We start from the raw sequence: 26498 nt of genomic DNA, 5'->3' as shown, positions 1-26498 counted from the left end.
AAATTTTCTCTTTTTGGTCTGGCATTGTATATGCAAGTATACTGTAACTAAGCATCGGTGAAAAGAGACATGAATAGAAATCGCCATGCAGTAAATGTTCACAAGCGGAGAGTGTTGTTGTGTTTATTATTACTTAATAATAATAATAATAATAATAATAATAATAATAATAATAACAGAAGATGGCACACAAGGCCCACAAATGCAAATAGATTGGGTCAAGGGGACTACCATAATCTTATCTCAGAAATGCGATTAGGAGACAGTGACAATTATTTCGTATTCATGAGGATGTCTCCTAATGAATTTGATGCGTTGCTGCATATTGTTGGTCCAATGTTACAAAAAAATTCTCACCGCCTACCATTGAGCCCAGCAGAAAGACTGTCGATGACACTAAGGTATAACTTGCTAACTTGCGTGTCTAGTGCAGATATTGTGATTTTGTAAGTACAGACACTTCTTGTAATTGTTTTGAATTTGGCTGATTTTTATATATATATATTTTTTTTTAAGGTACCTTGTATCAGGAAATTATTTTACATCAATATCACTTTCCAGACACCTATTGCCTTCTATTTCAATAGTTTGTTTACTAACAACTGATATTCTTATAATTCTCCGAATTATTGCTTGCGATTGGCTGTTTACTCTTACGTCATCAGCTATGTCGCCCGGCGCGGCAAGGCAGTCTTGTCGCTTGTGCTCACGTCGCGAGCTATCGCTCGCCGCGAGCGATGTTAACTCTGATTGGTTGGTATCGAATGATGTCACATCGCTACGCGTCGCATCGCGCTGCGCCGCGCTATTGTGAAGAGGCCTTGTGTGCCATTATTTGAGACAAGAAGTTTCAGAAAAAATTTTAACAGACATTATATCACACATTTAATGGCGTAAATGACGAGACCTCGGGCAATTTAAACGCTTTATACGGAAATACCTACCATGCGGGACCTCGTAAGCGAGTTTTACTGTATTTTTTTCCCGTAAATAGTAAAAACCGAATCCTTTGACGAATCCTATATCAGACCCGCCGAACCTTCGAATCCCTAGGATTCTGCGGATATTGGATTCGGTCGCCCCATCCCTAGTAATCAGACACTACTTCCATTAAAATCAATTTACAGCACTAATATACGTATAAATAAATTCAAAATACAATTAAATAAATGTTAGTAACATTTTGAAATTAAAAATAAAAATAATTTAAAAAAATTCATGGACAGCATTGTTTACATTATAGAGTAAAGATTACGTTTACATAATATGGCTTGGGCATAACATTCCTAAGAGAGACTGTAACAACATTTCTGAGTGACAAAACAATAATATTATTAATATAAGAGATGTATTTGAATTATAATAAAATTTCAAAAATCATAAACTAAATGTTTCCTGTAATTAGAAAGATTATTTATATTTAACCTGTTAACGTAATTCCAGACACTGTTATTTACCAACTATATATGTGTGTCTGCCATGATTTGCCACGAGCGCATCTTAGTAGGTGTGAGATAACTAGCCTGAACGCTTCTGGCTTTTCATTGCATTTACGCACATATGTGTGCAAAAGAAAAAAGCACTACTTTGTAACAATGACTGCGCTACTTCAAATCATTTTGTAATTTATTGGAGTCGTTACTTCAAAACCGTGCAAATTGAACAGCGTTACTTCCAGTGGCGGGTGAATATCAAAGGCATCTCTTTCAGCGAACATAGTTTACGAGTTGATACACTGATCAACAATTACATCTAAACTTTAAATACACTGTTATGTTAGAAGAAGGTTTTACATCTATCTTGATTAACTGTATTACTGGAAAACAATCTCATAGCTTCAAATGATGAGATGTTCATCAAGAAACAAAATCAGAAAATATCCTTGCAGAGTAATAAGTAATAAAGTAAAGATTATTCAATATGGTTGCCGTACATAAATGTAAATTTATGAGGATATGAATAAAAGGTTTACCAGGGATTTGCATTTGGAAAATACGCCTAAAGAATCTGAAGTGTGGTGGTATGTTAGTTAGTACTGGTTAGAAGCCAGTGAACATTTAAGAAAGCATTTTTAAGGTAAGGGGTATGACCAGACTCACAACCTAGTGCTTCATAAGATTGGAAACATATTACTTGTAAAAACCCATTACCTAAGTTAGGTGGTAGAAAAGTTTATCTTATATGATGATATTAATGATGTAAGTTTTAAAACTTATGTTTGTTAAACAAAATCCTTTGTAGGTGGTCTTTAATGTATGTACTTATTGTAAAACAACGTATGCTTAATTTCATAGTAGTTACAGGTAAAATGATATGTAGTGTAAAATGTGTTTATGCATTTTGGAGGTAGAATTCATTTACAGGTTATTGTAATGAAAGTAGAGTTACTAGGTGAGACTCCACCAAACCATGTGATTTGGGAGGAAGCTGTTTTACATCACACACACTTGCTGTGGATCAGATCTTTCAAGCCGGCTGCTATGTGAGTTGTATTGAGCTACAAAGAAATTTTCTGATTTTGTTTCTTTCAGGGCAATAACATGCATATAACCTGGTTTTCCACAAAAAAAACAAGATTTGTATTTTGCAAACTACGTGGCATTACAACCCCAACCTCAGACTTTCACCTCTTATCTCTACAACCCTATCAGGAGTGACATCTATTTACCGTTCTTCTTGGTCAAACTACTACCATGATAGTAGCAATACCTTAAAAAAAAAAGTAGTTAGTTTTCCATCATAAAAAACACTTCCACCTAGCAACAACCTGCTCCTTACCAGTGAGTGAGAACGAAAGGTTTTTCTAGCCCCTTCCTTCCCGGCATTTTATACTGTGTGCATTTGTAGCCTGGTGTTCAACTTATTCACTACGGCACCTAACCCACCCATTTTGCTGGGAGGTATCATTAAACAATAAGCCTTGACTGGTGGTTGTAAATCAACTACCATTTCAACAAATTTCCTTTACGGGATAGGGAGCTCTAATGGGTGTTTCGATCACTTACGCCCTGTTAAAATCTTGTTAAAGAGATTTAACTGTAACTCGAGTTAATTCAATCATGTGCTTGCACTATCTGACAAGCAGCACATGGAAATTATATAAAGGAAATGCAGGAAAATTTATTTAACCTTGCACTACATGGATGTACCTATCAGTTGTGACCATTCACACTTGGGTAAACACGTCTGAAAATGCCAGTTGAAAACATATGCTACCAGAGAAATGGTAGTGCGTAATATGCCACTGTATTTTAACTTTGCAGCATCTCAGGAAAATAATTTAACACAATGAAAAAGTCTGGGGTTAAGTTAAACATTGAAGGTCACTATAGCCCATCCCACTCTTAGATTGCAGTACACGGCTTATGGCGCGCGCTGTTGCCAAATCTCTAACACATTACGAATTTCAGGAGATGTGTGTCTTTGTAATTCGGATCGAACAAGAAGCATTTTAAGAAATCATATCGTAATTTATAATATTTTATACTATTACACATATAAATTTGTAATAATGCCACTTTTATGTAAATTTCAAATAAAAACTACCTATTGTAGACGAAAAATTCTTATAGTTTTCTTTTATGTTCTAAAAATCCCATATATATATCACATTTTCATGGGCCCGATAAATGCCGTATTTTTGGACAAGTCATGTCCAAAACGATAAATAAAATACGGTAATGGAAATTCTCGGTCGAGTAGTTATGGGAAAAATCCGAACAATTGGGTCGAAATGGGGAAGATTTTTTGAAAAACAGAAAAATCGCAACAACTCCCATAATATGAATAGTATCGCATCCGTTTTAACGTATGATAACTCGGAGTACCTAATGCCAAAAAATGTTTTCTAAATAAATTTTTGATACGACTGGATTGCATGGGTTCAAAAAATATTTTCACCGGACAAAAAAAAACGTAACTGCCTTAGTAGACACCTTATCAAATCTGTTTAAATTGTTTGTAAATATCATAATTATTTTCCAAAACTTTGTCAAAAACAATGATAAGATGCTCGGTGTTGAGAAGGATAAAAAAATAATTAAAAATTTTGTACCATCATCGCTATTAAATTCCTTTGTATTTATTTGATACATTTTACATATTATGTTCAAGATTCAATTAAAATATATTTTGTAACAACCATTACTGCAAGGGGAAGAAAAAAATATGAGTTTAAGGATATAAAAATCCCGTTTTGTTCTAATGTAAAGAAATATAATCATCAAAATCTTCCTGCGCCTTTATTCTGTGCCGATAAGGAATATTTTTTTAACTTTAACTTACAACAAGAATCTGTTCACACACATTTCATTCATAGGAATTTATACGATAAATCTAACGTTAACTTGATTAATAAATTAATAACATCACATACCTTTTAATCACTATCGCTACCGCTGACCAATGTTGATACCCCTTCCATAAGAGTAGCACAGAGCTGACCAGAAGAATGGTAAGCTTCCTTAATTGCATTGCACACACTCATATTTTTCGAAAAATACTCAAATACATTCAACACAATCTTGCGCTCCCTCCCGCGTAGCCTACCGATATCATTTCTTTTCGGTGTTCTAACTTCCATATTTTATATTTACGTAATAAAAATAAATGTAGAAAATAAAATCACGTATGTTAATATATAATTTGTCAAAATTATAACTGTAACGAGTCATCGGACACAACGCGTTGCTTCGTCGCGAGACGCGATACTAACTGGCAGGCTGGTTTTCAGAAATGCGTGTCTAAGGAAATAGGTACATGGTTGACTAAGGAAGCCATGTATTTGAAATTGCTTGCAGGACAGAACCCCACTTATCTAAACACACAACCCTTTTCCTCTTACGACGGCAGCTCGTGAGAGAAACCTCAATTGCAGCGCGCTCTTGTACTGATAAGACACATCTTTAACAGCTATTTCCATGGAAACTGTAGAAGCAATTGAGATGGAGCTGCTTTTAAAAACTAATTCAATTCATTGTCAACATTTTTCACGCTTTCGTCCCCCATCTAGCTTTAATAGAAAAAAAGTTTTCCGCTGGTCAACTTTTTGATGTGTCAGTTTGTGAGAAAATGTATTTCAATATATTAAAAAAATTATTTAAGTGAAACCTGTATAGTTTTTGTCTTAAAATTTGTTCGGTGGTGTCCTAAGGCATTAATTTATTAATAAAAAAAATCTGAATGAAATACACATAGAGGTTATTTTTTTGATGTGAAACATCTCAGAATACTTCAAAATAGTTAGCAGAGATTAAGTTATGTTTTTTAATTTTTTCGGACACTTCAAATATTGTTAAGTATTCAAAATAAGCATTGCCTGATGCATATTTCGATGCTATACAAACTGAAAAAAAGCTTGGTCCAAAAATTAAAATTTTAATTTCGTTTGCTATTTGGCAACAACGCACGAAGAAACAAGGACAGCGCTAACGGCAATCAGCGTGTTGTGAGGTGGACTGCAGCTTACCCCCATGCCCTGATAAAATGGCAGTTAAGCCACTTTTTTCCAACTTTGATAGCAGTATTGTCTACAGCCAGGGGGCTGTTATTGGCTAGGAACTACTTTCTTGCGCCCTGATCCACTTATTTTTTAGCTTGAAACTTTTGCGTGTGAACTAACTTGTAGGACGTCAATAATAGTGGTTAAACATTTTCTGAAATTAGACTTCGTTAGAATAAATGAGCTTGCTAAACAGTGGTGAAGTCAAATTCCCTCATTTGGAGTGTGGCGGAGGGATACGGACTGCCGGCGGAAGAGAGGACGGAAGGAGAAGGAGGTCAAGATGGAGGGGGGGACGCTGTGAGAAAACGTGGGTGTAAGGTGCACAGGGGAGGAGTAAGGAAGCGAGACTGAAAAAGGACTGGATCAACATGTTGCGAGTTGGTTGAGTGGAAGTGATGCGACAAACTCTTGTGTAGCCATTTTTCGGTAACCACTGAACCGCTGGAAAATCCCTTTGGTTGGGGAGTTGTGCAACAACCAATGGCGCCCGAACAAACGTGAGTCGGGGGTGGAAAACGTTACAGTGTGTTAGAGAGAGAATGCGCCCATTTACTTCCACACTGCAATCTAAGAGTGGGATGCTCTATACAATTGGTTTCTATTAGTTATTCTGTTTATCCTGTGCATGCATATATATCTAATTATGATAATGGCAAAATTACTTTAGGTAGGGAAATAATACTCTAAGTGGTTAAAAATGTTAAATATTTTGATTATAATTTTGACCACTCAACAGGTCAAGAAGATACTCAAGATAGAACAATCATCACAGTGCAACAAACCTTGCAACATTGATCAAAAACTGCACTTTCTTTTAGAATCAGTGAATAAAAAAGTCATTTGTAGCTTATTTAAAACATCTTAACTTCCACTCTTAACAATCCCTTCAATTATGATTACACAATGAGAACAGTACTTCTAAATGCCATTAAAGTTTTCAGCAACTTACTTTAAATAGGTATTACTGATTTATACATCTACATAAACTATATAAAATTAAATTCTAAATACACCAGCCCCTCGAAGTAACGGTGTTCGATTAGCGCTGTTTTGAAGTAACGACGCCAATTAATTAGGGCATGATTTGAAGTAGTGCGGTCATATATTCGAAGTAGCGCTCTCTCTCGTCCACATAATTTATTTTATTTTCATACGTGCACAATGTAACAAACAAAATGCAACAAATTAAAAATAAGACGGCACTTGTGTAACATAAACATTATGACAAATCAAAAAATGATATTACCTTTTTATGCAATAGTTATTCGCTTCCATCGCATATTTTTAAAGCCTAATAAAAATTGCATAGTAAATAATATTTCGTAAATTCATTTTCCGACGCCTACATGTGTGTTTAGCTAATGTTTATACATACTACGCCGTCTTGCAACTCAGTAGCAGCTCTAGTGGGAAATGCCGGAAGCTTTCGAGGCTAGTTCACATCTTGCATGACAGGCTGCGCTGACTCCTAGTCGTGCGTACACAAAGTTACTCTTTTTTTAGAATCAATTTCAATATAAACTAATTACTAAACCTTAAAGATAGCATTTTGTTAATAGAAAACGTAAAATTTATTCTTCTCTATTCTTAAACATTCAAACAGAGCTTATATGTTAAAAATACTATTATTTTTAACTAAAAAATGTGACGTATACACATGCTTCGTAAGGAAATATGAGGTTAGTAGACTATGTACAGTTCAATTATGCCGCCTGTGAATTAAATATAGTATTATTTTAGGTTATTCGAACTTTAAATGCAATTTATACATTTATATTTTACTTAATTTGTATTTAGATGTGTTAACAGTATGTAAATATGTACATTTAAACGAAATAAATGTCATATAAGGAATAGTAAACAAACAGATTTCAGTGGCTGGAAAACCAATTATTATAAATAACATGCAATCTTATGGCAAAAACGTATTTGATTAGCGCTGTTTTGATTAGCGCTCTATTTTCCTGGAACAAATTAGAGCGTTACTTCGAGGGGCTAGTGTACATAAAAACACACTTAATTTAGTCATAAAACAATGAAAATTCCTTGTATTGTGAGTACTTAACACTTTTGCCTTTGTCCTTACCTTCCATTTTCAACTTGCTGACAGGAATTTTAACTCTATTTTCCTGAAAACAACAAAAAAATATATAATGAAATAACATTTCAAAGATCATAGTGTTAAAAATGTTTTCATATCCAAACCTATGTTGGTCTAGAGTTTCTCAACACTACTATCACCACAATTTATGAATTATTTGGGTTTTGTTTAGATAATTCATTTAAAAACAAAGATGATTTTAAACTGAAATAGAAAGTTACGAAAAGAAAACTTCTACATCTAATACTTCTCAAAACTTCCATGTCAGACTGCCAAACATTTGTTTTGAAAGAAAAATTATTACTATTACTATGTTTTCCTTGGAGGTTGGTAATTTGTCTAAAGGAAATGAATAATTTCTAACAGGAATCAAAGACTATATATGTTGAACTCAAAGTATGATTAGTACAGTTTTTTTATATATAGGTTTAGTAGATACCAAAATTTATAATCAAGTTGCAGATGACAAATAGGTTGTATATACACTATAGTTAGAGGTATAAAAATTCTTTTTCATACCCTATTTACTTTCCATAGCTATAGTTTTGGTAAAATATAGGCACATTCAATATCCCTCACAAGGGATCCAAATAATATAGAATTTGTATACATAGCAAACATGTGCTGCTTATTGGTGAACAATTTAAAAACTAAATTGTTAATGCACCAGACTCAAACCGCATTTGACTTAGGTGTCTGTTAGGTATAAGTGAGGAGAGGGGATAATGACAGCCTGCTCAGTTCCAAGCTTTCTTTGCGTTGTTGCAATGCGCACTACGCCAGCCAGACGCAAGCATACAGTCTCAACCAAGGACTTTAGTAATGAAAGACATCCCTATACTTCTAACATAAAATAATTCTTTGCCATTCTCTTTCCATTGCAAGATTGAATTGTTTTATCTGCACAGTCTGAATTGTGCATTGTCTTGGCATTCAAATTCTACCGTAATATGGCTGCGACAGAGGGTTTAAATTTTTAATTTAATTTATACAATGCTCATGAAACACAATTGGTTTATACAACAATGACTTTCCCCAGAAAGAAACCTCAAATTCCTTGTTATATTACTTCTTTAAAGACATGCCTGAAGTAATGTTTTGAAACATTAAACTATGCCACTGCTTCCAAATATACATAATTGCACACAAAATTAAAAGTTTTTAATCACTTTCCTTATACTAATATTTTTCAAACTGCATACTTTTTTAGAAACACTGATGTACAAAACCACAGATTTTCACTCTTGTAACGCTTTCAAAGGTATCAAGTGTTGCAAATTAGTGTTATGTACGTACATCCTGCCAGTCCATATACAAGAGACATTTTGCTCAAACAAGAGACTTGCTTAGCAGTTACAATTTTTTTAAAAATCAATACTACATACACATTTTATTTAAACTACTCACTTTTAAATAATGAAATACGTTCATAAAATGAGTGGATCAGAGAAACATTGAGAAACAATATAATTCAGATAAGCTCTCACCAAAACCTAAAAAGTAGCTGCACCATTCCAATAAAGGAACACACTAAAATATTACTGAAAAATTCAACTTGGCTAATCATAACTTAAAACCAACTATACCACCCAACTCACCCCCTTGTGACTGCCTTTACCCCAAATCAACCTTTCACATTGCTGGCTGTAACTCCTTTTGGTCAGTGCCTCTTGCCACGCTCCACGATTGTGAACCTGAAACCCAGTGAAAACACAATTCATTTACAGCAGAGGGTTAAGGAAAGGAAACAATGCTTGAACAAGAGATTCTACACAACTATATTCACAACCTTATTTTTACACATATAATGAGCAAAACTAAACATAGTACAATAGAAAACTAAAACCTTTTCGAAGATAGTTTCCACATGATGTAAGTAAACAGCCTCCAACTATTTACAGATAAAGAGGCAAGATTATTTATGGTGAATGGCGATAAACCGAAATAACAGCCAAATTGAAATCAATACACCGCCAAACACCGAAATGGAAGTTAATACACCACATAACACTGAAATGTAAGGCAAAACACAAACTGCAATGAAAATAACTGGAATGACCCCTCTTCCCCCTTGTTACTCTCTGTGTGTATATGTATGTATGTATGTATGTATGTGTGTGTGTATATATGTATGTGTATATATATATGTGTGTGTGTCTATATATATATATATATATAAACAGTCTACAGTTGATACCATACAGACATGGCTAAATGCCGGCAGAGAAACATCATAAGAAAATGTATAAGTATAATTATTGTGGGCTTTTCACTCCACATTGATTTTTTGATTCATATTGATAGTTTTGAAGAAATAATACGGTGATAAAAAGTAAGCTTTAGATTTGAAAATATGTTGGCATTATAAGTGTTTTAATTTTTAATGACAAAAGACGAAAACCACTGTTTATAATGACAACATTTGTTCTTTTATAAAATCTTTGCTCTATTTTTAGACTATTTAATGTGCAGCTGAAAACTAAAGTGGGGCATGAAAAAATACAGGTTAGCCAAATCCTGCTGGAGATTAAAGTTTTGGGACTTCCAGCACCGTGGCTATTTATTTAGGGTCTTCAGTTGTGTTACATTTTCGTTGCTTTCGGACCTGTGGACACACTGCTAAAAGTGTGCTCCTAACTACCTTGCTGCAATTTTTTTTTTTCCTTTTCAAAATAAACATACACGCTGTTAAGTCTTAAAATACCAGCCCACAAAAAGGGTGGGGAAGTGAACAGCTTCCAGGCCACCTCAATCCAGGATGTTGGGAAATTAAAAGATTTATGAGATTTATTTTTAACATTATCTTTAGTTCACATACACTAGCTGACCCGTGCAAATATTTCACACAATATCGTACTCAAACACTGAATAGTAATATAATAATGTCGAAATAATTAAATGCACATTTTTATTAATGAAATATATTTTATTTTGAACAGAAGTAATAAAAATTAATCTTATTGTAAAAGTCATTATCTATGAATAAAATATGTTCAGCATCAATGGTATTGAAGCTAGGAGTACTTACCTGAATTAATATGTGGATTTAATTAGTTAATTATTTTTTATTTATTTACATTAGTTTATAAATAACAGTTTATAATGATTTACACACTTTACATTGATTTAAATGGATATATTTGCGTAATCGAATACACTTGCATATAGAATGTAAACAATCTAACAGCTATTGTTTTAGTTAAACAGATTCGATGGTACCTCCTAAATATTAGTTGAAGATATTTTCATTAGGAATGAAATCAACAGATGGAATTCCTAATGAAAATAATGCTTTATATAAAAAAAATTTAATAAATTTTTTTTTACTAAAACATTAATTTTAAACTATTTGTCTATTTTTCATCAATACCAGGGAACATAAACTTTACGATGTTTGGATTATTAATTATGATGAATTAGGGGAGATATGGTGTTGCCACAAAAAACACATTTGAGAAATAATAGGTATGATAATCTCCTCTTACATTCATTCAGCAGTTGAAAGAGTAGGAACAAATCATGCAGACTCATTAGTAAGCAGTGCCTGCCTGTGATTAGTTTAGTTCAAAATGAGGCAAAGACCTTTAAATAGATATCTGGTGTAAAATACTGGGGCTATGAAAGTACAGCATTAGGACTCAACAACCCTGTGTAATACTACCGTATTATCAGACTAACTGAAACTGTTTGTTATTGTTTTACGTTCGAGGTTAATTCCGCTTCCCGGACTTTTGGCAGTGTTTTGTTTTGTTTCTCGCATGGCGGCGCGCGCAGCTCGTGCTGCGTCGTCATGACAACTGCTGATATAAATAATCGCGCGGCTTTTGGAACAGCTTCGACGAGCCTATGCTTGTGTAATAGTGACATTTTATTGGCCTAGGGATAAAGGACGCTAACGTGTCGCGGCCGTGATTGGCCTATTTCAAGTAACAATTTAATTTAGGCAAGAGAGAAGAAGAAAGAGTGGAAAATAACGCCATTTAGTGCGTGGTGAAGTTTATTCCCTCGGGGAATATTTATACGTGGTGAGGCTATTTTCGGCGTTATTACTGTGAAAATTACGTCTGCATACAGGGCAATAGTCAGCGACGCCCTGACATTGAATGCAGAGGGCTTGCATTCAATTTACGCGAGTTACGACGTATTTTCTGAACGATCTTAATCGTCCAGAGTTAAGGTATGGCCTGCATCGTCTTTGTATTGGGACGCTAACGTAATTTTTACCATTGACTTAATAGAACAGTATTAGGACAAACTTTAAAGTATTATCAAATTACGTGACCAGTGATTTTCGGCAAATATCGGCAATTTAATTAAGAACCACAAGTTATTCACATACAGGTTCAGAGGTCCAGAAGCTAGGAATTTCATGCTCGAGCAAGCCGGCGCAAACCCCAAAACTTTTACTTTGTGAACACTTTCAGATACTTAAATACTTTTATTTTATTTTGTTTAAGAGTCAGGTTGTCTACGAAATCCCATAGACTGGACTCATTTAGTTATTTAATATTTGTTGGTTTTGTTGATTCCATGACTCGAGGTTTTTCATGCTTTGTTTAATTCAATAAAAATAATTATTGAGAGTATTATTTTATTGTCACATGTTGAATACCTCTGGCGCCCTGTTATTAAATCCTGCAATAAAGTTCATAAGTAATTTTACAAGAAAATATTAATTTCTTCAAGTACACGTTTGTGTACACCTGACTGCTGTGACATGCTTTTGGATAGAAAATACATAGTGATTGATCAGATGCATGACCACCTTCACCCTCTGATATACTGCTGAAGATGTTTATCGTTTGACAGTTCACGCAACACAACTATCTTCATCCAAATAAATTATGGCCGGGGGAAGTGGCCTCATTTTGCAAGGATGCAAAAATAGTTGGCTCCTTTTACACAAGTTTGCAAACATTGAAAAGTAAGAAAAGAAAACATGTTAACCTTTTACAACATTAGATTTTCCTACTCTTTTGTTAAATCAAAATAGGTAAAACCCATTATTGATAGATAGTATACTTGAATGATATAAACCCATCTCTTGAAGTAATGTTCAATTGGCACAGTTTTGAAGTAACAACGCCATTGAATTAGGGCACAATTTGAAATATAGCAATCATAAACTTGAAGTAGCTCTCTTTTAGACACATATGTGAATTTTCAACTTTTATAACATTAAACATAATGCAAAGAAAATGATAGCTTACTCTTTACTTATTAGCTTTTCACTTCCTTAATTGCTTATTTACTTGAGCCCATGATGCCCATAAAGTCCCGTTACCATTACATGCTGTTACTACAACCAAACGGGAAGAGATAAACGATTGTGATTTTTAGGTTTTTACTAAAATGCTGGGGAAGGTCCGTAGATTTTGTGTGTAACAGCTTTTTTTTTGTTTCAGGAATGACACATTATGGCAACACCACAACAGAAAGCTCAGTGTGTGATGTGGTATGCGGAGACCCAGTCGCCGATCACAGTGCAAAGACGTTATCGGCGTCAATATGGGACTGCATCCCCCAGCAAGCCAAGCATCCTGAGATGGGTTAAAAACTTTACAGAGACGGGTAGTGTTCATGACTTACCTCGTAGTGGATGACCTGGTGTTTCAGAAGAAACAAATGAACATGTTCGAACCACATTTGTTCGAAGCCCCCGCAAATCTGTTTGTCGTGCATCACGGGAACTGCAAATTCCACGTTCAACAGTGCACAATGTGCTTCATAAACATTTAAGCCTTTTCGCTTACAAAGTCCAACTTACCCAGGCTCTGCAGCCAGATGACCCCCGTCGGTTTTATGACTTTGCCTGCTACATGCTTAACGCACTTGATGAAGACAGAGGCTATCTTAAGAAAGTTCTTTTTTCTGACAAACCAACCTTCCATGTAAGCGGCCACGTCAACCGCCACAATGTTCGAATATGGGGGTCAGAACACCCACACCAAATCCGTGAAATCATTCGTTGCAGTCCAAAGGTCAATGTTTGGTGTGGACTCATGCACGACAAAGTGATCGGACCTTTTTTTTCCCTCAGAATAAACCATAACGGGAGACACTTATCTGGACATGCTGCAATTGTTTGTTTTTCCTCAGATTGAGGAGTTGCAACCAAACATCATTTTCGGGGCACCACCTCATTGGAGCCATAATGTTAGAAGTGCTCTTGATGAAATGTTTCCAAACAGATGGGTCGGCCGTGACGGACCAATTGCATGGCCTCCTTGCTCTCCAGATGTAACACCGTTAGACTTTTTTTGTGGGGTTTCGTCAAAGATTACGTGTACACTACTCCAGTACCTAACATAAAGACACTGAAATTATGGATCACAGAATGTATCGAAAACGTCAATGCTGCTATCCTTGGCCGTACGTGGGCGGAGATCGAGTATCGTCTGGACATCCTGAGGGCAACAAAAGGGGCTCACATTGAGACAGTGTGATTAGAAAACAAACTTTGGGATGCGTGGAACATAATGGTGAAAACCACCACCGTTCCATCTCTTCCCGTTTGGTTGTAGTAACAGTACGTAATGGTAACGGGACTTTATGGACAACCTGTATCATGAAGAAATATTTTAGATGCCAGTGTATTGCAAATGTTATTTATTATGCCATCCTGCAAGTCAGCAGTAGTTCTGGTGAGCAAAGCAAGAAGCTTTCAGGGCAAGTTCACCTTGCGTCTACCAGGTACAATTCAAAAACAAAGTAAAATTTTGTTAACAGGTTAAATTATATTCATAGAAAATGTAAAGTTTATGCTTCTTTATTCTTACTAAACAATGAAAAACAAAGATTCAGTGTTAATAATGACCACTGTAGCCTGGACACTGCTTGTTCAGAGTTGTTTAAACGCCTATCGCTGTAACTATCCATATATAAATGCCTAAGTTGATATGGTTTTGGCCTTTCCATGATATTTTATTTAGGATGTTTATTCTCCAAATCTATTTAAATGTTTATATAAATGTACTGAAATGTATAATTTATTAACAGAAGCATTGTCTTGATTGAAATGGTAGTGAACGCACACACTTCAGTTGTAATACAAATTATTTTATTTAACATGCCCTCTTATGGAAAAAAAACATATTTGAATAGCACTGTTTTGATTAGCGTTGTATTTTTCTTTACCAAATTAGGGCATTACTTTGAGATGTGGGTGTATTTGCTTTAGTCTCTCTCTAATTATTTTTCCCCCTTATTTTCCATCTATGCTTCTAAAAAACTGGCAAGAGGAACAAATGGAAATAAATCATGGCCAGCTGTTCATCTCGTAAACAGGCCAATGTTTATCCTAGCTACGGACATAAATTTCTTCCCTTCTTCTTTAGGGTTCTTACAGATATTTTAGTTATATTTTCAAGAACTTTTGAAGGACTATTCAAGAGTTGAAGTGTAAAATTTCAAAATGCTCCTGAACTTTTCAGTAGCTAATGTGTACCTACTCTTTAAACATATATAAAAAGAAAAAAGAAATCTAGCAATTACTACTAGCCACTCATAATAGACCTGCCTCTTTCCCTCCTTCTTCTTCTCAGGAAAATAATACTACTAACCCAAGAGTATCCCTGCACTACCACAATCAATTTTTGTGTTTTATATACACTGTGGCACACACTATTACCAAAATAAAATTCAAGTTTTACCCAAGATTTTTAATGTTTTCTAAGAAATGTAATAAAATGTTACTACATTAATAAAAATATATGTAACTTAGCTAACAATGCTGGTTATATCAGAGCTGAAACCAAATAATAATTAAATATTAAATACCAACTATTTAATATTATGTAAAATAGAAAATATTCTTGTAAGACTTTATTACTTCTGTGATAAAAGTACCATATGAACCTGAATATAATGCTATGATTTTTACCAAATAAGTGGAAACTAAAAGTAAGGGGGGGGGGGGGGGGGTGTTTGCATTAAAATTGCAAACTTTTATTTTGCCACTGAGAACAGCTTAGTGGAAAAACTTAGGCTCTGCCTCTTAAATGTGTCACTTAAGCCAAATACTGTAGAGGGAGAATACAGGACAGCTCTATACTAATAGCACAGCTGCGCGGGCGAAGAGCGTCAGAGCTGCTACCTAGCGGCTCGGCGTGATAACAGCACCCACGGCCATGCATTCCAAGCCTAAAATGTATTAAATTCAACTCGTCATTGCACCTAGTATAATCAACAGATTCTTTTGAAAAAAATTGTGTTGACCCTCGTATTCTTGGCGGCCATGTAGAAGTAAATTTATTTACTGAAAAGTTAGTTGCTTTCGATGTAAAAAATAGTTAACAATGAACAGCATATTTTCAAGGAAAATTGAAGTAAAAATTTTCAAGGCATTACATTGCTAATCATCGTTATTTTAGGGAATTATCTAATGAATTAATTAAATTATCCAAATTTTTTAGCCACTAAATACTATTTATTTGCTATCGTTCAAAAGCCTATTGGTTAAAAGTTTTTTTTATGAATATGTGCAATATAATGAGTACAGTTGTTCATATAGTGTATAATACTTATATAATAATTATATGTACAGTTAACAGAGATTTGAGCACGATATTATGAAATTAAATAACATGGACATTTAAATAATATTGAAAATTAAAGGGAGATGAAAAAATACACAATAATTTCAGTATGACATAAATATGTAGAAGTACATAGCATTTGACACAATGTAAATAAACAATATAATCCTTAAATTAGAACTTACAATTGCATTATCTTAAGCTACCATAAATATTAAATATGTATTAATACCTCGTTACTTTAAAATAATAATATTTAAATAAATGCATTATTACAATGGTACCAGAGCTAGAACAAGTTTTACAAGATTCACTTCCATTGTAAATGAAAAAGGCAAACAATATACAAGAGACGAATATGCTTGTAAAATTTTATCCAGCTGTACCTAAATAGGTGGCAAGAAGTTTATTTTCTCCGATCATACCTTATAACCACTGCTATGCTAGATATTCCATACAATTTACATGTGCATGACTTTTTTTGTTTTTTTTGTTTTCTTTACTCCGGGTTCTTCCACATTCATCGTAAAACAAATATTTTAATGTCATAATAATTGTTTTATAAAAGGTGTAAACGATGCTTTTGCGAGGAAATACATTATCTAAAAAGGAATTGCGTGAAAATAAGAAGAATAAAACAAAGCATAAAATCACTATAATATCAACAAACCAAGAAATAAGGCATATTTAGTTAACAATGAAAGCGGGAAGTGGGAAATATTACAACTCACGATAGTATGTTTTTATAAAAGAAATATTTTGACTTGAGGAAAATTTTTACATTCTATAAGGCAATAGAATTTTAAAAAAAAATATTTAATAATAATTCCTTTCAATTCTGGCGGTTACTCTTTGTACTTCAGCCAGTTTAGTTTCTGAGGTTTTCGTATGGCGCGGCCGTGGTCGTGGCAGCTAGGGGTAGTCATCACGCCGAGCCGCGAGAGCGCAGCACCGTCGGTTTCTCGCGAAAACGAGCGAGCTGTCCTGTTTTCTCCCTCTACAGTACAGGTGCACCATCCTTTATCCAAAATTCCAAAATCCGAACAGCTCTAAAATCCGAAATTTTTTTCGAAACTTCAACTTCCGCGATATTGTTCGCAGTTGTGTGGCAAACTCAAGTCGCGATCGCGTGACTAGTGCGAGCGAGTGACTTGGCAGCACTGCGTCAGCAAGGCAGCATGCAATTTGGCAATGCCGAGGCGCTGTGTTTACCGTTTGTCCGGCAAACTAGCGCCAGTTACAGCTTGCTGCTTGGCTACGATAGTTGTTTTTTTATCGCGTTTAGTAGTTAACCGTGTTGTTACGCGAACATGTTGCCATATTTGAAGACGGCAATGGCAAAAATGCATTCCGATATGAAGATGGGTGGTAGCGAAAGAAACGAAAACACTTAACATTATCAATAACTCAGAAGGTGGAATTATTGCGGAAACTTGATCGCGGCGTGCCTGTACGACAACTAACAGAAGAATACGGTGTTGGAACTACAACTGTGAAGGATAATCCTGCTCCCGGCCGATCACGAGACGTACGAGTTGACGGCGACATCGGCGGCGATGACGACGCACCATAAACATGTTTTACAGTATCAGTTGTTAAAAACAAATTATTTTGGCGATTGTTTCAGGTATTTATTTATGCTGCAGTGTTTATTTACGTTATGTACTTTGTTGTTTTTTTGTACTATGTTGTTGAAATCTTTAATAAATCTGACATAACCTAACTTGACTTTACTAGGCCTTCTGTATCAAAATTCCGAAATCCGAAAAATTCCGAAATTCGTAATGCTGCTGGTCCCGACCATTTCGGATAAAGGATTGTGCTCCTGTATTTGCTTAAGCCACTTTAGTCTCGGGCTTCCTAAACCTCTGCCCAGACGTGACAGGTGAGAGATGCAGGATGAAGGAGAGGGTGCAAGTGGATTTTGTCTCTGGGTTCTTTCCGCTTCTCTTAACTGTGGCTGCTGGGGAAGACCCCTTCCCACTCCTCTTCACCCTCCCAGGTGACCATCGTATATCACCTCACTCTTAGCTTTCTGCAGCTTGGTGTTTCAAAAGAGACTATGTAAATCACTCTGCTGATGAAAGTAGCACCAGAAAAGGTCTATTAATTATGGAATGAATCTAGTAATTTAATAATTTTGTGATTCCCAACCCGTAAATTCTTTTTCATAAACTAATAATCAAAAAGCTTGGGGTCGCACTATGCTCAGAGTCGCATTATTATCGCGTAAATACTGTATGTACCTTGAACATAATATAGTAGATCTTGTATGCTGTATTAACTATGACAGTAGCATTCAACAGCAAAACTTTACGGAAAAAAAGCATTGGTAAGGGAACAACTAAAATTACTTCAGCAACTGCCACAGATGAAAACAAGTTTATCAAACATTAAAATAATTTACATACACAATTTAAATTCTCACAAGTATTTTAGTTAGTTGAGAACTATAAATACATGTTCCTAGTTCTAATTCTTTATGGAGAATCTTTTAATTGCAGTTTTGAGTTGTAAAAGTACCTCCCTACTTGTCTATCCTATTTTTTGCTATTCACTAAAAATCACTAATACTGGCCGTGGAACAAATGTATCAAAAAACTAATTGTAATTGTAATATTTTAGTAAATATATATTTTCTGTTATTATGGTAGCCCTTAAATTATATATTTATTAAAACACTAAATGGAAACAAAAAAAAGAAAAGATTATGACACAATCCACTAGTCTAGTTTATTCTATTTTCAATTTTATTTTTGTTTTATTCTCTAATAGAGCTCCAGTCTTTCAAGTGACAAATCAAGGTATTATTAGTTTTCAGTTATGGCTTCTGTTTATTGTTACCAGTGGTGAAAACCTTCAGATGTAAAGGTAAAAAAGAAAGACAAGAGAAGAAAGAAAAGAAATTGAGTCGAGACTTCTTCCCCTTACACACGCAACCCATAGTATTATCACAACACGTGCCACATTCCTCACATCTGCTGGAGGTTCGCCAGTTAACAGCACTCAAAAATATTATAAATTATGCAATTCGTAGGCACGACAAGCAGATTTTCGACTAAGATCTTTTGAACTTGCTAGACAAACAATTAATTACCAATGGCTTTAAAATTCTGACGTTTCTCACCATTTTCCCAGCACAAAAAAAAAAAATCCTGGCTAATTAAAGTTTTCCAAATCTTCCCAGTCGTATGGCCACCCTGACTTAGGTTTGACATCACAAAAAATGTATTCAACGAAGTACAGGTAACTGTTAAAATGGTTTTGTTAATTTTATCTGTACACACAAAGCGGTAAAAAAAAAGTGCACGATTTTTCGTAACAAACTTTAAAACTGTTTATTAATTTATTTATATGTATATGTACACTAAACAAATAAAAACAAATTTCTCATGTAAAAATAAACCTGTAATGTTTGTAAACAAGAGAATGGTGTAATTTTCATCCAATGAACAATAACAGTATTTTCAACTCACCTTGAGGAAGCCTAGACCACCACTCTCTATTTTCTCTTCCAGCTGCATAATGCAGTCAATGAGAGTATTTTCCATCACATCCTCGACAGGCATGTCAGCGGGGAAGCTCAGGTTAGCATCATCGTACTTTGGCTGGGGTATTCGAGATGACTTACGTTCCTCCAATACCTATGCATAATCATAAAGATCAATATCACTTCAATACAGTAATGAAACATACCTTTAGATTCTTAAAGCAGCATATTATCTTAACACCAAACTCACACCCAGAACCCCTCCTTATTAAATTACTGCTCAAGGTCCACTAGCCTTCATTCTTATATCGCAACTTAGGAAATTCGAGTACGACAGGTTGTTAACATAGGGGCAAAATGTCACTTGTAGCATTTAATTCAGTCACAATTGAAGTGAGGTATTTTAATGGCATTTGTTGACATTCAGTTTGGAGAGTATGCAAATTATATTGGATTTGTTTAAACTGTCACAGTAAAGAGCCTGGAGTCAATATCTATCATTAGCCTGTGTTGATGTTCTAGCTGGGAAGGCCATGTCATTTCTAATTTCTGGGGTTCTATTATTAAGGATGTGCAAAGATTCGAAAAATTCAAGTCCAAAGACTAATTTTCTTCAACTGACAAAATATAAAATCCAGAGGCTTTTTTGAGATCTTAACACAACAAAAGCCTGATTCGACACAGTTGCAGGGACAAACACCACCTGCAATATCAGCATTTTTGCCGGGAAGAAACCCCAAACCAATCAAGTAGCTTAGAATAGATTAGAACTGTCAGCACACCAATAAAGCTTAAGACTGTAAAAAGTATGTTTCGGTATTGGCAATAATTTATCGTAATGTGTTCACCTAACCAATGTAGATACATGAGTTAATCTTGCAATTCCATATGTAATTATAGTTTATGAATTTTTTTTTTCTTCTTACAATCAGTGGCATTTGAACAGTTTGATACATCTTTCCTATATTGTTCTAATTCAGTATATGGTATGAAGGATGTGCTCAAAACTCCAGTTAAAGTTTTGACCTGGAATATTCTTGAAGATGAAAATTTTCAAGTAAGCTTCAACCTAGACTTTACCTACAATTCAATTTGGGAAAAAAAAAAAAAAGTCTACACACACCCTTATTTATTAGATAAAAAAATTAGGGAACTGTAAAACTGTAATTAGAAAATAAAGGAACTCTCACATTTTTATAATACATTTTAAGAAACATCAAAACATTCAAATTATTTCACAGTACATTCACTTAAAAGAATAGAAAACAAAAACCTATGTACTTTCTCGAACTTCCCTGTACAATAAAGAGGTTTGTGTCAGAATATACCGTCATGCTTCAAATACCAGTCACACAAAGTATGCTTCAAAAGACAAACCAAAGATTAGATACAAGAATCCATGATGACAAGGAGTTCTTTGTCCCACCACTGAGATCCTTTGTAAGTAAATGCAAATGTTATCATACAATCATATCATAGATGGGTCCAGACTTGAAAACTCGAGCAGAGTCAAGCAAGAGGGTAAAGCTCAACTCGACCATCTTTTTCTTGTAACTCGTACATATTAGACAAGTGCAACAAGCATAAAATCACGTACCATTTTTTTCCAAACGCTTTAAAACGTAATCTCATTTTACATTATTGCAGTTTTCTTGAAGTACGATTAAATTGACTTATTAAACTGCCCAAAAAATGTAAAGCATTTATTCTGCCATTTAAGTTTCAGAACACTGGAAAAGACACCATTTTGAAATGGCCTGGTGTATGACTTAGCTTTGTAACATAGCAAACCAACTACGAAAGTAAAATATTTTATCTGGAATTTACATCTACTGCAGCAATTGATACTAATGCTGTTTGGCAGGAACAGGAAAGTGTTGCACCATTTAGAGATGATACAAACAGATCAGGCTGAACCGTGATTGCTCCTTTTGAATATCTGTGATTTTTAGCTATGACCCGATCACAATCCATACAAAGTCGAGCAATTTCCGTATCTAGACAATGACTATAGAAAATCGAGCTATTGTATATAGACAATCGAGAAACAAATTCATGTCTACAGACATACTTTTGACTACCGATTGAAATGGGAGACATAAGACAATTCTTAGACAATGTTGTGCAACATTTCATAGTGTGGAAGTTTTGGCAGTTATTTTCTTTGCACTGTGGAGAATGCGTCTTTTATTTTACATTTATTTTTCTTTGAGAAGTTACTAATCCCTAATAGAAAAATTGCATCAAGAATAACATGGTTTTTGAAGAGCTGGCCAAAAAGTAATAAGTATCAGTGAATTATATAGAAAAAAATCCATAGTTAAAAAACACCTATTCATCATGTAGCACAAACCAGTATACAGTTACAAGGTTTGTCCGTAAAGTAATGAGATTGGCTGCTCCATGGAGCTTCATTCGCCCGGTGGGTGGTCTCCAGCCGGGAAATTTGTGGTGGGGGTCTAAACTACACAACAGACCTGGTGGCAGTCGCGTCTGAGCTCTGATGCAGCGAGGATCACGTGTGACGCACAAGCTGTATTTGAATTTATGTTATGGAAGAAATCATCCAAAATGGAGAGTACACTGGAGCAGCACTACGTGATTAAATTTTGCTTTCGTCTGGGCAAAACTGCTTCCAAGATGCTTGCCTTGGTTAAGGAGGCTTATAAAGACGATGCCCTGACAAGGACCCAGGTTTTCCGGTGGTTTAGTGAGTTCAAGAATGTACGGGAGACAATTGAAGACATGGAGCGATCTGGACGCCTTACCAGGGCCGCCGAGAGGGGGGGGGCAAAAGGGGCAAATGCCCAGGGACCTGGTAGCTTAGGGGCCCGGGTGTCCGGCTGGGAAGTGGAAAAAAAAATGGCTGGAAAAACATTTTCCCCCTGCTATTAAAACATCTTGTACTATATATATATATAGTACATATAGTATATATAGTATATATAGCAAGTATTTTGGTGTGAACTGAATGTTACAAGTACCTACTGCTCGGTTAGGTTATTGGTTATCGACTGTAGTTTTAGGAACACACAAAACAATTACATATATATATATGTATATGTATGTGTGTGTGTGTATGTGTGTATACATATATATATATATATATATACACATACACACACACACACATACATATACATATATATATATGTAATTGTTTTGTGTGTTCCTAAAACTACAGTCGATAACCAATAACCTAACCGAGCAGTAGGTACTTGTAACATTCAGTTCACACCAAAATACTTGCTTAGTAGCAGAAATGGGAACGTTACAGGGACGTCGGAACAGGGGGGACAGCTGGGGCGAGTTGCCCCCGTGCTCTTATGCATGGGGGAACGAGAGTAGCATTTCGCCCCCCTCCTTTTCCCGGAAAAAATGTTTGGTCGTAGTAGTATTTTTCTCAACCTGTAGTTACAAATGTTGCATTGGTGATCACATTGATTAGAAAATCAAATTTATGATTGTCAATATACTGTAAAATGATTGCAAATTCCTAGATGGTATTTTATTTAAATTGTACTACATCTACTGTCAGAGTAGTATTTAATACATATTACGTCATCAAATTATTGGAATGGTATATTTAATATTTTGGTTCGGAAACTCATTAAATAGCACAATTTTGCATTTAAAATTCCAAATTTTTTCGGGGGAGGGCCCCCGGACCCCCTGCTCAATGACTGAGGTAAGTGTGATACATCTGTTCGGCCCCCCACTAATGAAAACGTTCCGACGTCCCTGGAACGTTTTAAATAATTAATATGTATTACAAATTTTTCAATGTAATGAACGTGGTTCAGTGTGTTTGATGTTTTCGAAGTAATAAAATTGATTATTACTTTACATTATTTTAATAATATTTACTTTCAGAATAAATTATTATACTTATGTATTTTAAACTCTCATATAATAATGCAATTTCTGATTACCATTTAAGATTTTTTTTTTTAGCAACATATACATCAAAATTAATTATTATTTGTATTTTGATGGTATTAACAATGTAAAAGTGCACTGAGATAATACATGCAAATGCTCTCTTTTTTTTTGCGTAACTAGGAAATCGTTATGTATGTTCAAATAAAGTATGCAATTTTACGATACCATATATATTTATGGTATAGGCCTACGTAGTAGTGGTATGCAAAAAAAAGGAAGGGGGCCTACTACCCCAGCTGCCCAGGGGCCCACAAATTCTCTCAGTGGTTTCGACGAAAATGTGGCCAAAGTAAAAAATCTCCTGGACTCCTGATTGTCGTCTCAGTGTAAGATTAATAGCTGAAGACCTAAATATGTGCACAACAGTTCACAAAATTAATTCTGAAAATATGAACATGCGGAAGATTTGTGCGAAATTGGTGCCAAAAGTGTTGAGACATGAACAAAAATGACAAGGAGACATTTCCCATGAGATGTTGGAGCAGTCGGAAAGTGAATCGGACTTTCTAGACAACGTATTAACAGGCAATGAATCATGGGTGTTTCAGTACGACCCCGAAACCAAGCGCCATAAGTTTGGAGTGGCACACCTCGAAATAACCTACGCCCCAAGAAAGCAAGAATGTCGAAGTCCAAAGTAAAGACAATGTTTATTGTCTTTTCTGACAAGTGTGGTATGGTCCATAAAGAATTTGTACCTCCGGGACAAACCGTCAACGCTATATTCTACAAAGAAGTCCTTGTGCACCTGCACAGAACCGTCAAATGGAAACGACCGGAGATGGCAGATTGCTGGAAGCTCCACCACGACAACGCCCCAGCTCACACCGCCTTCGTTGTGAGAGCCTACTTGGCTCAGTTAGGTGTTGCAACCTTACCGCAGCCACCGTACAGCCTGAATGTGAGCTCGCCAGAAATTTTCCTATTCCCAAAGCTCAAGAGAATCATGAAAGGTCACAGTTTCGAAGATGTTCCCAATATCCAACGGGCTGTCACAGAGCCTCTGAAAGAGGTTACGGAAGCTGATTTACAGGGAGCCTTTGCAGTGTGGGAATCACATTGGCAACGGTATATCGAAGCCCCAGGATACTATTTTGAAGAATTTTAACAATATGTAACAATCGGATCAATAAATTCTTTTACCCAGACCTAGTCTCATTACTTTACGGGCAAACCCTGTACTTTCGTAAACTTTATGGGCATACCAAACGTAATGCTGTGCCAAATGAAACTTTTTGATAGTGAAACTACCCTGGAATATATCTGGTAAACTAAAATAGTCATAATAAAATGTAATCACACATTTTAAAATACCTATGAAAACTGGCATTACAATGATTATGATACATATTCTCCTTGCAGATGTTCACTGACTTGGTAGGACAGCGGCAAAGCGTGCCCTCTGTAAGCTTGAGAAACGTGGTTCAAAACTCATCAACTGAAATTTTTTTTTTAACTTGTTAAATAACATTATAGTATAGTAATTTTTTAAATGATAATGTTAAATCAGCTCAATAAGGTAGGGGTTTGATTGTAGAAAGTATTTAAAGACTGATTTCATTCGTTTAAGCAAAAAAATATATATACAAACATATAGTACAGTAAAACCTTTTTGTTGCGACCCAATTTATTGCGACCACCTCTCTATTACAACCCGATTTCGTGGAACCGTGAAAAAATTGCCGAAAATCCGAAGAAAATCGGACAGAAAATAAATTTCTTGTGGTGAGTAGCGTGTTACTGTGTTTCTCTTGCCGAGTCCTGTACTGCCATAGGCAGCGCATATCTAAAAATAGATACCACTTCCTGTCGACCGCTGTCAGCGCTTGACAACCCCCATTCCACGAATCACGTTATCTGCTTCATTTTAACGAGAGTAAAAATATATTAAAACTGTCAGCAAATTGATAAAAGCTTTATGTGTCCGCAAAACAGGGCACAACACTAGCCCGCCAGTTGTTTTCATTCAAAACGTGGTTAAAGAACTTGTATGGATCAGGCTGAAAACATCCGGCAATACGTGTACGTTATAAGGAATCTTGCTATGAATTGAGATTTTACGTTTTTCGAGTAGATATACAGAGCGACCGACTGGATGCACGCCCGCCTCGACTTGTTTTAACTGCCGCGGCGATGTTTATTTTGACAGCTCAAGCAATTATCTTTTCCCGTGGGTGACAGAAAAAGGTTGCTTCACCCAGCATAAAAAAAAGGCTACGCCACTTATTCCTCACGCAGGAAACACACTGGCTGCCGTCTGTCTCCCCCGCATTTATATTTCTTCTAACATTCCACGTCTCGCCTCTCGTGCAAGCAATAACGAAGCGACCACGCATTGGGACGTTTTATGCGTTGTTTGGTGACAGCAGCTTGATTTTAGTTGGTATATTCCTTTTCATAGGACACTTGCTATTAAAATACATTTATATTTAATTTTGAAAGCTTGTAAATTCCTTGCCAGAGATGACTGAACTCAAACTTGGTGTGAAAAGTGATATATTTTGACATATTTTTTTTTGGGCGTGTTTGGTGGGGAGGGAGGGGCCTGAAAATATTTACGATCTTACCTCTCCCTCACCGCTTTAGTACCCCATTCATAATAGCCAAATTTTACGGGAGAAGGGAGGGTGAAAAGAGCATTTTCTCACTGAAGGTTTTTCAAAGGGGAGTGAAGTTGGGGTGTTATAAGGGAGGACACTAGATGGTTTGTGTGTCTTGGAGGGATGAGCTAGCCTTGAAGAATGTTAACGAGGAGGGGTGAGCTTATGCGTCATGAAGCCGCTGCCGCCAGCCAGCCGAGCGAGCTTCGTGTGCGCCCACTCGCGTTGCAGAACCTACCGCTGCCATATTTTTAAAGAAAATGTCCCATTATTTTTTTGTTATTCTTGCATGAACATTATTGGAAGTATTAAAGCCGACACAAAA

General features: G+C 35.5%; 1 protein-coding gene across 2 annotated transcripts in view; it reads right to left on the bottom strand.

The window, feature by feature from the left end:
- Nucleotides 1–26498, bottom strand: part of LOC134530761 (bromodomain adjacent to zinc finger domain protein 1A) — a 158831-nt gene that overhangs the window by 81659 nt on the left and 50674 nt on the right. For both annotated transcript variants that reach the window (XM_063365909.1, XM_063365910.1), the window contains exons 14-16: nt 19618–19785; nt 9203–9298; nt 7590–7632 (exon numbers count right to left, since the gene is read on the bottom strand). In XM_063365909.1, the coding sequence (XP_063221979.1) occupies nt 7590–7632; nt 9203–9298; nt 19618–19785 (307 nt within the window). The remainder of the gene's footprint in view (nt 1–7589; nt 7633–9202; nt 9299–19617; nt 19786–26498) is intronic.

The sequence above is a fragment of the Bacillus rossius genome, chromosome 3, assembly GCF_032445375.1.
Source record: "Bacillus rossius redtenbacheri isolate Brsri chromosome 3, Brsri_v3, whole genome shotgun sequence".
Taxonomy (NCBI): Eukaryota; Metazoa; Arthropoda; class Insecta; order Phasmatodea; family Bacillidae; genus Bacillus; species Bacillus rossius.
Note: the sequence above shows the minus strand (reverse complement) of the source record. Positions and strands in the feature narration are given on the sequence as shown.